Source organism: Prosopis cineraria, unplaced genomic scaffold (assembly GCF_029017545.1).
Source record: "Prosopis cineraria cultivar Desert tree isolate PC_DT_omini unplaced genomic scaffold, ASM2901754v1 PC3, whole genome shotgun sequence".
NCBI lineage: Eukaryota > Viridiplantae > Streptophyta > Magnoliopsida > Fabales > Fabaceae > Prosopis > Prosopis cineraria.
The window spans coordinates 968175-981321 of NW_026555334.1; the positions used below are offsets into that span (position 1 = coordinate 968175).

Here is a 13147-nt window from a genome sequence, read left to right on the forward strand (position 1 = left end):
ATGTCTCCTATATGAAAAAAAATATATGTTCTTCAGAAGAACTTGCCATCTTACAAGTCAATCTACACCACACACAATATATTGACAACTACACACAACATAATGAAAACAAATTCATCTACTATTGACAAGATGCAGTGTTGTTTCATAATAAAGATTTTTTAACAAAATAAGCTTACATCACATGCTTGAGAATAATGTATAAAATATCCCCTATACGAAAAAAAAGTAACATTATACATATTTTCCAATAGTATAAACATTCTTACAAGTCATCCTATACAATACAATGTATCGACAACTATCCATGTCATATTGACAATGCAAGAATGCACTATTGACAACATGTAAAGTTATTCGTATAAGATATTTTTCAACATATCAATGTTGCACTAAATAAATCCATACCCATCAGCTATACAAATCAAATAATCGCAAGTATACCCAAAAAGTATTATCCTACCCTTAAATAATAATGAAATCATTAATGCATAAGAAATCATTTACTTGCTCAACAATCACTATATTGTTTTCTATCGATGAAACACTGCAGTCGCAGATGAACACTCTCACCTTACTTAGATGAAGACAAGGGCGATAATCACAGATATGAGAAAGTGAAAATTATCCTACTGTGATCAACAACCATGGATATACATCAATCTTCAATATCATTGATCATGGATTTCGTGAGATATACATTCAAGCAAAACTTCCTTTTTAATGGTAGAGGACAAATCAGTAATTTCATTTTCAGACTTATTCAACCTTGAGCCCCTAGAAATTTGGCAGCTATTTGATGATTTCATGGGACTTCAGTGCATTTTAAATGCTTTCATAGGACCTTAGAATGATTTTCCTAAATTATTAAAGTCAGAAAGATTTCTAAACAAAATATATCATTTCAAGGGAAAAATGATAATTTGGGAAATTGCCTTTTTTTTTTGTTAAGATAATTCTTTATTTTTTTAAAAGAAAAATTTGACATATAATACCATATAAATAATTTGAATTGTTAATTTAACCAAATAATTTAAATTTAAAAAATTAAATCATTTCATATCATAAAAACCCTAAAATTATCTTCTCTTGGTGGAGGGGGAGAGTTTTCCCAACTTTGACTTACCATATATTAATAGTAAAAAACACCTCAGAATCTGTACTAAAAAACATTGCTGCTTCTTTTCAGAGCATCAAAACAAAAGGAAATTGTACTAGTTTTCAGATGCAGTGTCATTACACTCTGCTGGGTTACCTTGGTTATTCACAGCATCAACTGCTCGAATATAAGCACTAGCAAATGACGAAAGGGACTGGAACAAAGGAGGAAGTCTTGACCTGAGGCTGTTTAGAGCCATGACAGTGTTCGTCTGGACAGCTTTCAAATAATTCTCCTGCTCACTTTCCAATTGCTTCTTTAAGGCTTCAATTTTGTCACGTTTAGCTGATAAAAAGGCTTCCACTTTGGCACGTTTAATTGATGAAGGGTTGCTGGGGCTTGGAGGTGTGTCCCCAGCATCATCGTTCCACTCAAGTTTGTTCTCCGTCTCTGCTAGATAGTTACGTTCCCTTTGCAGCTTTCTCTCCAGTTTTCTGACCTTTTTTCGCAGTCTATCTTCCTCGGCTTGCTGGGCAATTATGCAACTGATAGATGACCGTAGGTTTTTAATTGATTCAGAGGTCTCCTGCAACCACACCAGAGCACAAGAAAATTTATAGATCTTACTACTTACAAGTAGTCAAGGATCCACATGCACAAGAAGAAAATGTATCAGGTGAAGGGTGATTTTGAAGTTAGAAGAGAAGAGTATATAATACTGTCATTTCAAAGATTAAGAATCGAGAATATTACACAAACAATCATGAATATCTTTCTTTTTTTACATGAATGAGTTTTGCATTATTCTAAACCATTAATTTTTAATTTAACGATGATTAACCACTGCTTCCACTTGATACATGCAACAGTGTGTGCGCGTGTGTTGATAGAATGGAACAAATTAAGAACATCCTCACGACTTAGCAGCGTATGAGTCTTCTAGTCTATTAGTGACATGGTGTGAGTAGTAAAAGATAGTAATAAAGTTAATCAGCTTAGTCAGGTTCTCTTCAAGGTAACTAGGCTCCTAACTACCTACTAGAGTTAGTCAACTCTTATATGATGTAAATAAGAGATACTAGAAAGCTTTATTTTGTTGATTGAATTCTTGTCTAGTAACACATAATGACATCGAGTTACTCTCAGCTCTCATCAAACTAAACTGGCATCACAACCAAATGTTCTTGGTGATTGGAAAAAAGATCATTGAAGTGTTTCCATAAGCTTGAATAAGACTTGTTGCTGATGAACTTAGGAGTGAGTGACTACTTAGCCGCTACCAATTTCAGCCACTGTGTGGACTCCATTAAAGCATGCATTTTCTTCTAGGCATGCCCAAATCCGACAATGAAAACCAATTTGAATGGTTCTAGACAGACTGACCAAAGGTGAACATTTCATAATAGCATCCTTTCGCAGCAGTGAAAGTGGCTCAAGCATTCTTGGACAATGTGATTAAGTTACAGGGATTTCCTCAATCCACTGGGCTAAAATAGAGATAATATTTTTTTTTTTTGTGGGAAATAGAAGGCTTTTTTTAAAACTGATAATCCAAAACTTCTGAATTCATCAGCCCATCATCCGCACATGGACAGACAAACAGCATTGCTTTAAATGTTATTTGGAATGCACGTTCAACAGTAATTTCCAACAAAATATTATATTGACTTGAATTTCTGATGGGATGATATTAACCAAGGAACTAACGAGCCTAGTTTGAAGAATTAATTTCCAAGCTTGGTATGTTTGACATTTACTCGTCAGCTTAAAGGGGAGTGTTGGATTCCCGTAATCTGAAGCGTTGGTGTTCTTATTTGCAAGCTAGGTTAAAAAAAAAAAAAAAACTATTATATAGTTGCAGCAAATGGGCAAAAACCACCAAGGTACATTCTCTATTGATTTCATCATTTTACATGAAGGTGGCTTGGAATAAAATGCGCACAACAATTATCAATTGGTCAACAAAGAATAATGGCACCACTTGTGAAGAGAAAATGAGGTTTAAAAATGACAAAAGGGTGGGGTCACACTTGAATAAAGAAGCCAAGGGTTAAGAGTTGAAGCTGGAAGCTTCTAGCTTCCTAATTCCTTGTCCCTTGTTTGTAATCTCTGATTAGTAGCATTTGTGTTTCCATTTCCTATTTGTTAATTCTGCACTTCACATTGTTTTATCTTCAATAGAATTCAAATTCCTAGCCATTCTTAACCTTTGAATTCATCTTACACTTCCTCACATGTTCCATCCCAGTTCCTACACTATCCTTTCCACTTGTCATTCTCGATTCCATTCCCTAAGCTTTGGTATTATCATCACCACTTGCAAGTAGTTATTTTTCCCTCCAAAATCAACCACTTCACGTACCATAATCAGATTACAGCTGCGGCCACTTGCATTAACACTTTGACATTCATTCACTTCTCAACCTTGATCATATCCCCGAAATTCACTCTCGTTCTCTCATCACTGTCTCCTCCCAGGTTCTTTGCCTTCTCCACTTTTCTTCTACCACAATTCTGCCATTTCCAAACGTGCAAAATCACCACCAACTAGTCCGATTCATAACCTCCCAACAAGTTCGACCAAATCCTTGCTTCTCTTGGAGATCAAGTTCGTCATCAACATCAATCATGGCCAAGCTTCTCCAACACATTGGGGCTGTTATGGAGATGATGATTCGTGGCTAAGGAGCTAGGATTCATGGTTTGAAGATTGAGTTCAAGGGCTTCAATTGGCTAAGGATTCTAAACTCTAGATTCCCCTTGATTTACTTATGTTTTTCTTAGTACATACTTCTATTGGATTGGTGTAAGGCTTGTATAGCCATTGGATGGCCAGTCTTCGAATTGAGAACTCTGGTTAATTGGCCTTTGGTTGCTAGAATTAGTGTCTTAATTTCAAATTCAATGATTGTTGCATAGTTGTTTTCAATCGTTGAAAGTTCTTGGTTTATCACTTGCACAGTTGTATTGTGTGACAAAAACACTGTTAGTTAGGTATTCTTTGTGTGTGTGTGTGTGTGTGTTAACGAGCTAGGTTTAGGATACTCTTGAACCATAATTGGCCAATGAAAGCACTTCCTAAGCAATCTAATAATCGAACAAAGGTTTCTTCACCGTACGCCTAGGGATCACTCACATATTGGATACAAATTGCATTTTCAATCTCTCACTAAACCGAAATTGAACAAATATTAGGAATAGCTTAACTTGCATTTTAGGACAACTGAATCGCTCAACTTTGCTTGCTGTTTTTATAGCACACTCAACACTTTCATAATCAATATAGAAGCCAACTCTTAGGGAAGAATGACCCAGGTTGCACCCTACACTATAGGTTATAGTCGTTGCACCCTACACTATAGGTTATAGTCTAGTTTAATTTGGTGCATTAACGACAAGTTCAACTGGCTAATCTTGTGTCATCTATTCTCTCGCACTATATGTAAACTTCATTATAAATCTTACTCCAAAATTTTTAGCTATATCATGCACCACCATAAGACCAAAACCAAGAGTGGGTGACACCGATCTAATGAGGGCCAATAGTCGGTAGACAAACTGCCTATTTGGATAACATCTAGAATCAATTTTAGGAGTCAAAACCATGATTTCGTGAAAATATATCCAAACATCTTTTTTACCCGTTAAAATCAATTATAAACCTAAAATCATGTTTTCTTAAAAATATCCAAACACCCATTATACATGCTAAAATCAATTATAAATCCAAAACCATAGTTTTCTTAAGACAATCCAAATACATCTAGATATGTCAATATCAATATGATTTGTAAAATGATTTATACAATATTTGGATAAATTTTTAGAAAAGCTGAATTGAAAAGTAGGTAATAGAAGCTTAGGAAATAAGGGTGGTTTTTGGTTCATAATTGATTTTGGCTTGTATAGGAACGTTTGGATATTTTAAAAAAAAAAAAAAACTATAGTTTTGGGTTCATAATTAATTTTGGCATGCATAATGAGTGCTTGGATATTTTTTTTGGAAAATATGGTTTTAGATTCATAATTAATTTTAACACATAACAGAAGTGCTTGGATATATTTTCACAAAAGCATAGTTTTACCCAATTTTCAATTTTCTTTTCAATTCTAATTAAAATCAATCTTATTAATCAATTTTATAAATCAATTATTTTCAAAATCAACCATACTAATCAATTTTTTCTGGCAGATATCCAAACAGGCCCAAATACAAAAATGGTAGGGTTAATATTGCAGAAAGAAACAAACAGATACGGTGATACAATTCTGGAAAAGAAAATTTTGTAGTTTCTCAGTTTTGAAATTAAACCATGAAAGGGAATAGATCTACAGAAAACATATTTGTTTTAACTCTGAAATAATTAAGACAAAAAATGAAAGTTTTAACAAAAAGGTTTCAGTGAAACTACCTTATCAGGTAATTCGGCAAGTCCACGCATCCACTGTTCAATAATGCTATGAATCATTGAAGCGCAACTACTCCGTTTATGGTCATCCATGAGGCAGTGAGTACGTTGAATCCATGCATCCAGAATCCTTACATATTCCCGCTGAGATTTTACCAGGTTACAAAAGCTTTTATACCAATATGTGACCTCATTCTCAAGCTGAAGTGTAGCCTGGCGATGATACTCAGAATTTAGCAATGTGCTTTGATTATCACTGAGGTAAATCAACTGCTGCGAGATGAGAATTTGGGCCTGATGACATTTATACATTGTCCTCCACGTTTGAGTCAACCTGCAAAACAATTAAAAGCTTGAATCAAAACTCCAGGACAAGATTGAGCAGATGACAGAATCCAAGAGCATTCTTCATTTTCCCCTTAAATTACTAATGACATCTAAATAAAACTTTCACCTTAGTGCAATAGAAACATATATAATATCTTTTAAGGGTAAACAAAACATACAGCATTTCCAAAATTCCTCTTTATGTTTTCCTATCATAATTACAGGTATTGATTTCTTCACTCTTAGATTCCTCTGTCTTTTACCTAGTATGAAAGGAACTTATTTGCCAGTTAATTTTATCAATTTGGTCATGTGATTCAATTATAGGGTTTTGATAACAGTTATCTACACCAAATCAACAACTGTTTCTTCATGATTTTTTCCCACAAATGCCTCCCCAAGGATAACAAGATTGTCTTAAAATCTGGATCAATGTTAATGCATGATTCAAACAGGAGTAAGTCTAACAAAGCCATTGCCAGAGAAAGCTACCCTGAAGTTAATGCAACAAGCTGAGGATACAGCTCCTTATCCATGACTTCCAATATTGAAGAAGTTGCTTCGCTAATTGACTGCTGCAGTTGTAATTGATTAGATTTTAAATTCTCAACACTTAATCGAGTTTTTTCCATCTCAACCCAATCAGGGTTCTCGTCCAATTTTTTTTGCAATAAAAAGGACTTCTTCTCGTACTCCAATTTCACAATTTCCTCCTCCTACAATATGTAATGTTTAAACAATGAGAAAAGTATGTTATTCCAAAAATTGAAGAAACGAAACTAACTCATCATAGAAAAAGCATTAGCTCCAAGAAACGATTTTAAAATGGAGGAAATAATATTAAAAAAAAAACTAACTTCATAATCAAAACTTAAATGCTGCAATCAATGCCAGTATAAACACATCAAGCATAGCAAATTAATCAATGTTATATTTATATGTTAAAAATGAAAGTAAATTGAAAAGAAAATCATATCTAGACTAGACAAGGCACACCCACACTCAACTAGCACTAACACTACCTATTTTAAGGTGTGTCTTTATGGACGCTGACAACATGTAAACTGATGTGGTAAAATTAACCAAGAGTAGGGGAGGGGGCATGATAAACTTAATGGAAACCTCTAAAATACCCGTGCTCACTTGCAGGTCCAAGAGGGGGCAGCAGACCAGGCTGTAACACGGCAGTGGGAGATCGATAACTCCACAGTCTTTTCATGGCCTGTTAAAGCCATGATTCCTACTATTAAATGATCATTTATGTTCCTCCCAACTGCCTGAGATATATAGGAAGCTGCCCAACAATCTTATTCTGATGGTGAGGATATATATCTTAGCTTTTTGAACTAAAAACTAGATTAAGGAACAGTGATGGGAATAGGGAAGCGACAACTGACAGATTACTACTAGCTTGAAATGGTGGCTCTTTGGCAAGAATTTGATCTGAAAAGGGAAGAGGAGTATTTAATTCCTTGCAGGATTAAATAATATTGATTATGTTTGAGGGAGAATTCTGAGCAGAGTGCCACTGCCAACAACCCAAGAAGCTTTTGCTGAAGTCAGAAGAGAGGAATCTCAAAGGAAAGTGATGTTGAAGGAAGAATCTAATACAAGTACAGAAGCCTCAACCATGGTGTCTCACAACCCTTAATTCTCATGGTTATGAGTCATGCTCTAGAGGACGAAGAGAGAATAAATGAAGTGAACACTTTAAAAAGTCCGGGCATACGAAGGACAAGTGCTGGGACTTAGTGAATTACTTGCAAACTGGTTGACTGGAAACCAAAAAAGGACAAGCCTCGTGGATATCATGCCACAGCAAAACAGACCACTTAAAAAGTGGATGAAAGGCAAAAAAAAAAAAAAAAAACACTAGATGAAATTCTGCAATTATTGACAGAGATGCAAATTTCTGACCAGCACCAACAAAAGAAAGTTCCTATAGCCACAATGGCATATAAAGGTAATTACCTCATGCTTTACATGTATCTCAATTGAAGTCTTAGTGGATTGTTCACTCAGGTGCAACAAACCACGTGACAGATAAGTACCAACTATTCAATACCTACAGTCCATGCGCTGGAAATAAGAAGATCCAAATTGCCAATGGGACTCTCACCGGAAGTGTTCAAATCTTGGACTCGTTGACTCTAAATTCTATTTTACATGTTCCAAAATGAGCATGCAGTTTACTTTCAGCAAGAAAATTGACTAAACAAACCAACTGTAGCGCTGACTTCTTTCCTACTTGCATTTTTCAGGACCTGACAACAAGGTTAGTGAGTGACAGTGCTGAAGAACATGATGGGCTTTACTACATTTATCATCAGTTGACTTCACAAAACAAAACAGGAAAAAAAAAAACAAGAATCCAACATTAAAACCAAAACACGGTAATGGCTAGTAAAATTCACAAAATAAGCATAACTCAAATCAATTGATTTTGCTTTTGAGCTTGAATGTTTATTTGTTTTCTTTAGGGCTTTCTTTTTGTGAAATTTGACACCATTTTGAAATTAGTAATAGGAAGAGTTTAGGGGCTAAAGAAAAAACAAACTCCAGTCTTCTATGCCTTTCCTTTCTTTATGGTACTCTTAGAACATAGATTAATACAAGATAAACTCCTAGAGATTAAGATAAGTGCTAACTACAAGACTTTTAGATAATAATAATAAACTCCTAAACATTATACACCCACTTAATTGTTAAGAACTTATTTTTGAATAATTAATAGGCTTATCATCCCTTAGGAGTTGGGTGTCACATAATTTTTCAACAGCGTGAAATTTCTTGCTGACAATTCCAAATTTGAACAAGATTAATAGAATACAAGACTTTGCTTCACATCTCTTCAAGACACAAATGAAGAACATGCAAACTTGTTTACCTTCAATAACTTGCTAAGTATCTTATCTACAGCATATAATTTTTTAAGCGTGGCACAATGAGCTCCTGGCTTGCAAGGTTCACTAGGACCAGATGATTCAGCAGACTCTCTGGTAAACTGGGATGACTTGGTGTGCCTGTTCCTAGAAAGCACGCTGAAGACCTTTGCAGAATCACTTTTTTTCGCTGGAAAAAAAAAGACCGAACAACCAAAGCAAATTTCAGAGGAACTCATTCACAAGTAAAACATGTCAGTTGATGTAAAGAAAAGTTTTGTACTAAGGGTTGAGAAGAAAAGTTTCAGCTTATTACCTAAACTTTTCATGCTAATTTAAAATGTCACAGCAATCAGTCTTAACAATTACTTCCTATCATCATCCTTTTCCTTAGTTACCAAATCTGCATGAGTGAGCCGTTATCCATTTTTCTGGTTAACTCTACTGATTGTTATATTACATGATAAATCTGACAAAACAGTAACACTGTTTAAAACTTAAATCAATTTATTTGCACGTAAAAGAAATCCAGTAATCTTAATGAAATAGATGATGGAGAAGGCAGTGATGAGAACAAGTTAAGATTTAAAACCACGATTAGTCAGAAACCAACAGGTGATTAACACAAATATATTCACTTTTTATAAGATAATTAACTGAGATTAACTTCATCAATCAACTCAGAAAACCATCAAATAAATTTTACAGATACAGAAAAAAGTGACAAACATCAAAGTAACACAGGAATAGGGCACAAGAAAAATGGATGGTCATTTCAAAACAACTGAATCTGACTGTTAATTGTAAATAGTTCCAACAAGATTCTTCCACCTACAAATAAACACGCCAAGCCCTGTGACAAAAACTTGCTTCATGTGAAATTTAGCAGATACAGAATTTTGGATCAGGCAGCATAATACTGGGCGTGGAAGAATTCAATAATAATCAATAGAACAAAAAGGTATTGACTCAAGAGCCAAGGGGAAGAAGAGAGAACACTCTCACTTTGATTAAAAAAAAAAAGTATATTATTCTTTGATTATGAATACAAAGACAATGACAATGGCCCCATTTATAGTAATTCATAAAAGCCATCTTTCAAATAATGCACTTCAAACTGATAGTTTATAACATTTAAGGAGGAGTTCTGGAATGGAGAATTTAATTCTGGGAATGTTATGGAATTGAAGGGAATTGAAGGAGGGTTTATAACATCTAAGGAGGAGTTCTGGAATGGAGAATTTAATTCTGTTCCAGATATTAGGGAAAAAAACTCACTCAAATATCAAAACAAACATTATAAACCCTATAAAGAAATATAATAAGAAAATCATGAAGTCCAAATGAAAATACAAATTTCCAAAACTTTAAATACCTAGAGGCTAATGGTTAAAAAAAAAAAAAAAGAGTTATGCAAAAAGGGAAAAATAGAAACAGCATAAAATTTGAAAAAGAAGCCAAAATAAGAGTGCATGTAGCCTTACACTTTTGAAGTCCAGAATTCTGGTGCAGAAAAATGTCTCCTTTACTGATATCAATTAGAACAGCTATTTCCTTCCGACATTCAGATGCTTTCAGGAAACAATCATCCAAGTCTTTAACAATATCCTCCAGTGATTTCTTCTCTCCAACTACCATGGACAAATTTGTAGATTCTTTTGCACAAAAGCTCACAGTACAAGAATCATCAACCGGTTCTCTCCACTTTTGTTTCCTACAAAGTGGATTTACAACACCACTTGCAACACCTTGTGCTTCAGAATCTTCATCCCCAAACTCTGTGTTGGTTTCTTCCCAGTTCTCCTCAGTTTCTAGTTCTTCTATTTCAGATCCTTTATGATAGGTTGAAGGTGACCCAAAAATGTAGCCTTCCAATGATGAGCCCTGATTTAGCTGCATAGAAGAAGTCTTGTCAGGACTAAGAGGAGGAGGTGGTGGTGGTGGTGGTTGTGGAGGGGATGGAGGCAGGGGGAGGGATGGAGAGGCAGACACAGCCAAGCCAATGCCATCAGAAGAATTTTCAAGCTCCAACAACTCAGACTCTGTGAATTGCCTAAGGGTTACACCAGTGTTCCTCAATGCTTTCAAATAGGCCCATTGGGAATCAAAAAAAAGCCCTCTAATGTCCACCAATTGTTTCATTAACTTCTTCCTTTCCGTACAGGCATGAATCTTCCCTTCCTCATCCATATTTGACAAAACACACCCCATCTTTTAGATAGGCGACTAGTAAATTTACACTTCCACTGCAACAGGTAACAGACGATAATGAGAACCTGATCAATCCCAGTTGTTATACTAGCATGCTAGAATTTAGTTGCAGTCACCACAAATAGTACAGGCTGAGAAATTTATAACGAAGAAGCTTTATCTTTACTTATTCTCTAAACCTGTCTATAACACCAAAGAATTGCACATAGTTTCAGAGTTTTCATTGCATTAGATGCATTCCTTATTCTAGTTATCAACAATCCGAGTTCACTTGCATTAGCTTCAGAATCAAGTGCACGCAATGAGTGAAATAAATCCCTAAATGGATATCAGATATTCAACCACACTAACGTGAAAACGTGATGATCTTGATAATACCAAGAGCTCAGTTTCTCTGCTTCATGCAAGATCCCGCTAATCCAATAATCTTTACAATCCCCAACAACTCAATAACCAAAAGGAAGATCTTAAAAGAATAAATATCAAAATCAGCTAGGAAACAAATATCCTAAGGTAAAATATTTTATACTACGCTATAAACATTAACTGAGATAACTGACTGCATCATAAATTTTCCCATTTTTCCGGGCATTAACTAATATCTAATAAGATTCATATCCCATATCCAGAATCTGGTATCTATGCACAGCATAAACCTAAGACAAAAAAGGGGGGGCGAAAAATACAGGACATTTGCGTGCCCAAACTCCTCAACTACGAAAAAAATGGGATGAAAAAAAGGCTACCGTAAATCAATTTTGAGAGAAACCAAGAGAAACTCGTATCAATCTCACAGGTCTGTCAGAAAGATCCTGATATTATGCCGGAAAATGTAAATGTAAAGAAAAAATGTTAGACATGAAATACATAAAGTTATTGTTCCAGAGTTGAAAATGTCTAACACGGAACTAGTCTAGTCCTCATTTCAGGGGTCTGGGTTTCAAAAATGTGCAAAACACAAAAGGCGATTCTTCATCTCACAATGAAAAGCATTTTCCAAGAGAATCCCACTTTTATTCCTGCTTTACAAAAAGTGCAGGAGACGGGCTTTCGAAAACCATCAAAAGAGGAGCAGGAGAACGAAGAAGAAAAGCACTAACTACTATTTACCATTCAGTAACGACACATTATGGTATCTAAAACAAGCGAAGCTATACAAACAATACCAGAATTACATGCAGTGGTGGTGGAAGTAGCAGCTACATAGCACAGCACAAGTGAGCGTCAATGCGAAGGCAAAGAAGAGGACTTTTGAGGTTGGAATTTTTTTTTTTTTGGGGGGGGGGGGGGGAGACGTGGGGGAGTAGAGCGAGAGGGAAAAAGTTGGCGTCGCCATGGCTTTTCGAAAAGCTCTTTTTCTGAGTCATGATTTGACTTGAGAAGCTGATAATGATCAACTTCATCACATTCAGCATTCGGCATTCTTCTTTTTCTCCAGTAAACGGAATTTCGACCCCAGGCGTGCTCTAATGTAAGTGGCGTTATCCTTCGTGTTTAAGGAATCCAGTGGAGTTTATATTATATTCTAAAGAAAATGAAAAGCTAGTTGAAGATGGAATTCTCTTTCATCTATCAATATGTATATATAAAATTAGGACCCTCAAACACGCATGCCAACATATTACGAAGTGACCCTGGCTTCATACTTTTCTCCCGTCCTGATACATGTATGCAAGTTGAATAATTTTTTAATAATAAATTATTATTCATTATTTAGAAATATAATGCACTCATTTAATGTGTATGGATGCAATAAATTAATTTCATGATTTGATTGTTTAATTTATAAAAACTATAGTCATCGGATAAATTTGCAAGGAAATTAAATGCATAAATCCATTTTATTTTGACTATTAATTTTAGGATTTAATATCGGATAAAATAACCATAATTTTGTTTTGGGTATACATTAATTTGCTTGATATTCAACTTTGAATCATTATGTCTCTTCAATTTTTCCTTAATTTGCTGACTATGACCATTTTATGCTATATTTAGATTAATATATTTAAGTTTAATTTCTTTGCTTCTATATAAAATCTTTGTATATATAATTTAAAATTTAATATTTAATATTTGAGCAAGTAACTCAAATTATATATACATAGATTTTATAGAGGAGAAAAAATTTAAACTTAAATATATTACTTAGACGACTAATTCAAATTTATACGGTACTTTCAATTTAATTTTTAAATCAACATGATTTATTCCATCTT

General features: G+C 34.6%; 1 protein-coding gene across 3 annotated transcripts; it reads right to left on the reverse strand.

Moving 5' to 3' along the window:
• Nucleotides 1–1158: 1158 nt before the first annotated feature.
• Nucleotides 1159–12274, reverse strand: LOC129307204 (protein ALTERED PHOSPHATE STARVATION RESPONSE 1). 3 transcript variants are annotated; one of them, XM_054948093.1, is made up of 6 exons: nt 12095–12274; nt 10202–10963; nt 8723–8907; nt 6328–6551; nt 5512–5842; nt 1159–1685 (listed from the first exon to the last, which is right to left on the reverse strand). In XM_054948093.1, the coding sequence occupies exons 2-6, from the start codon at nt 10926–10928 to the stop codon at nt 1215–1217; spliced, it is 1938 nt and encodes a 645-aa protein (XP_054804068.1). In that variant the 5' UTR covers nt 10929–10963; nt 12095–12274; the 3' UTR covers nt 1159–1214. The 3 variants fall into 3 exon arrangements, with proteins under 3 accessions (XP_054804068.1, XP_054804070.1, XP_054804069.1); XM_054948095.1 differs by having other exon boundaries at nt 12104–12187; XM_054948094.1 differs by lacking the exon at nt 12095–12274 and adding an exon at nt 11675–11870.
• Nucleotides 12275–13147: the final 873 nt, after the last annotated feature.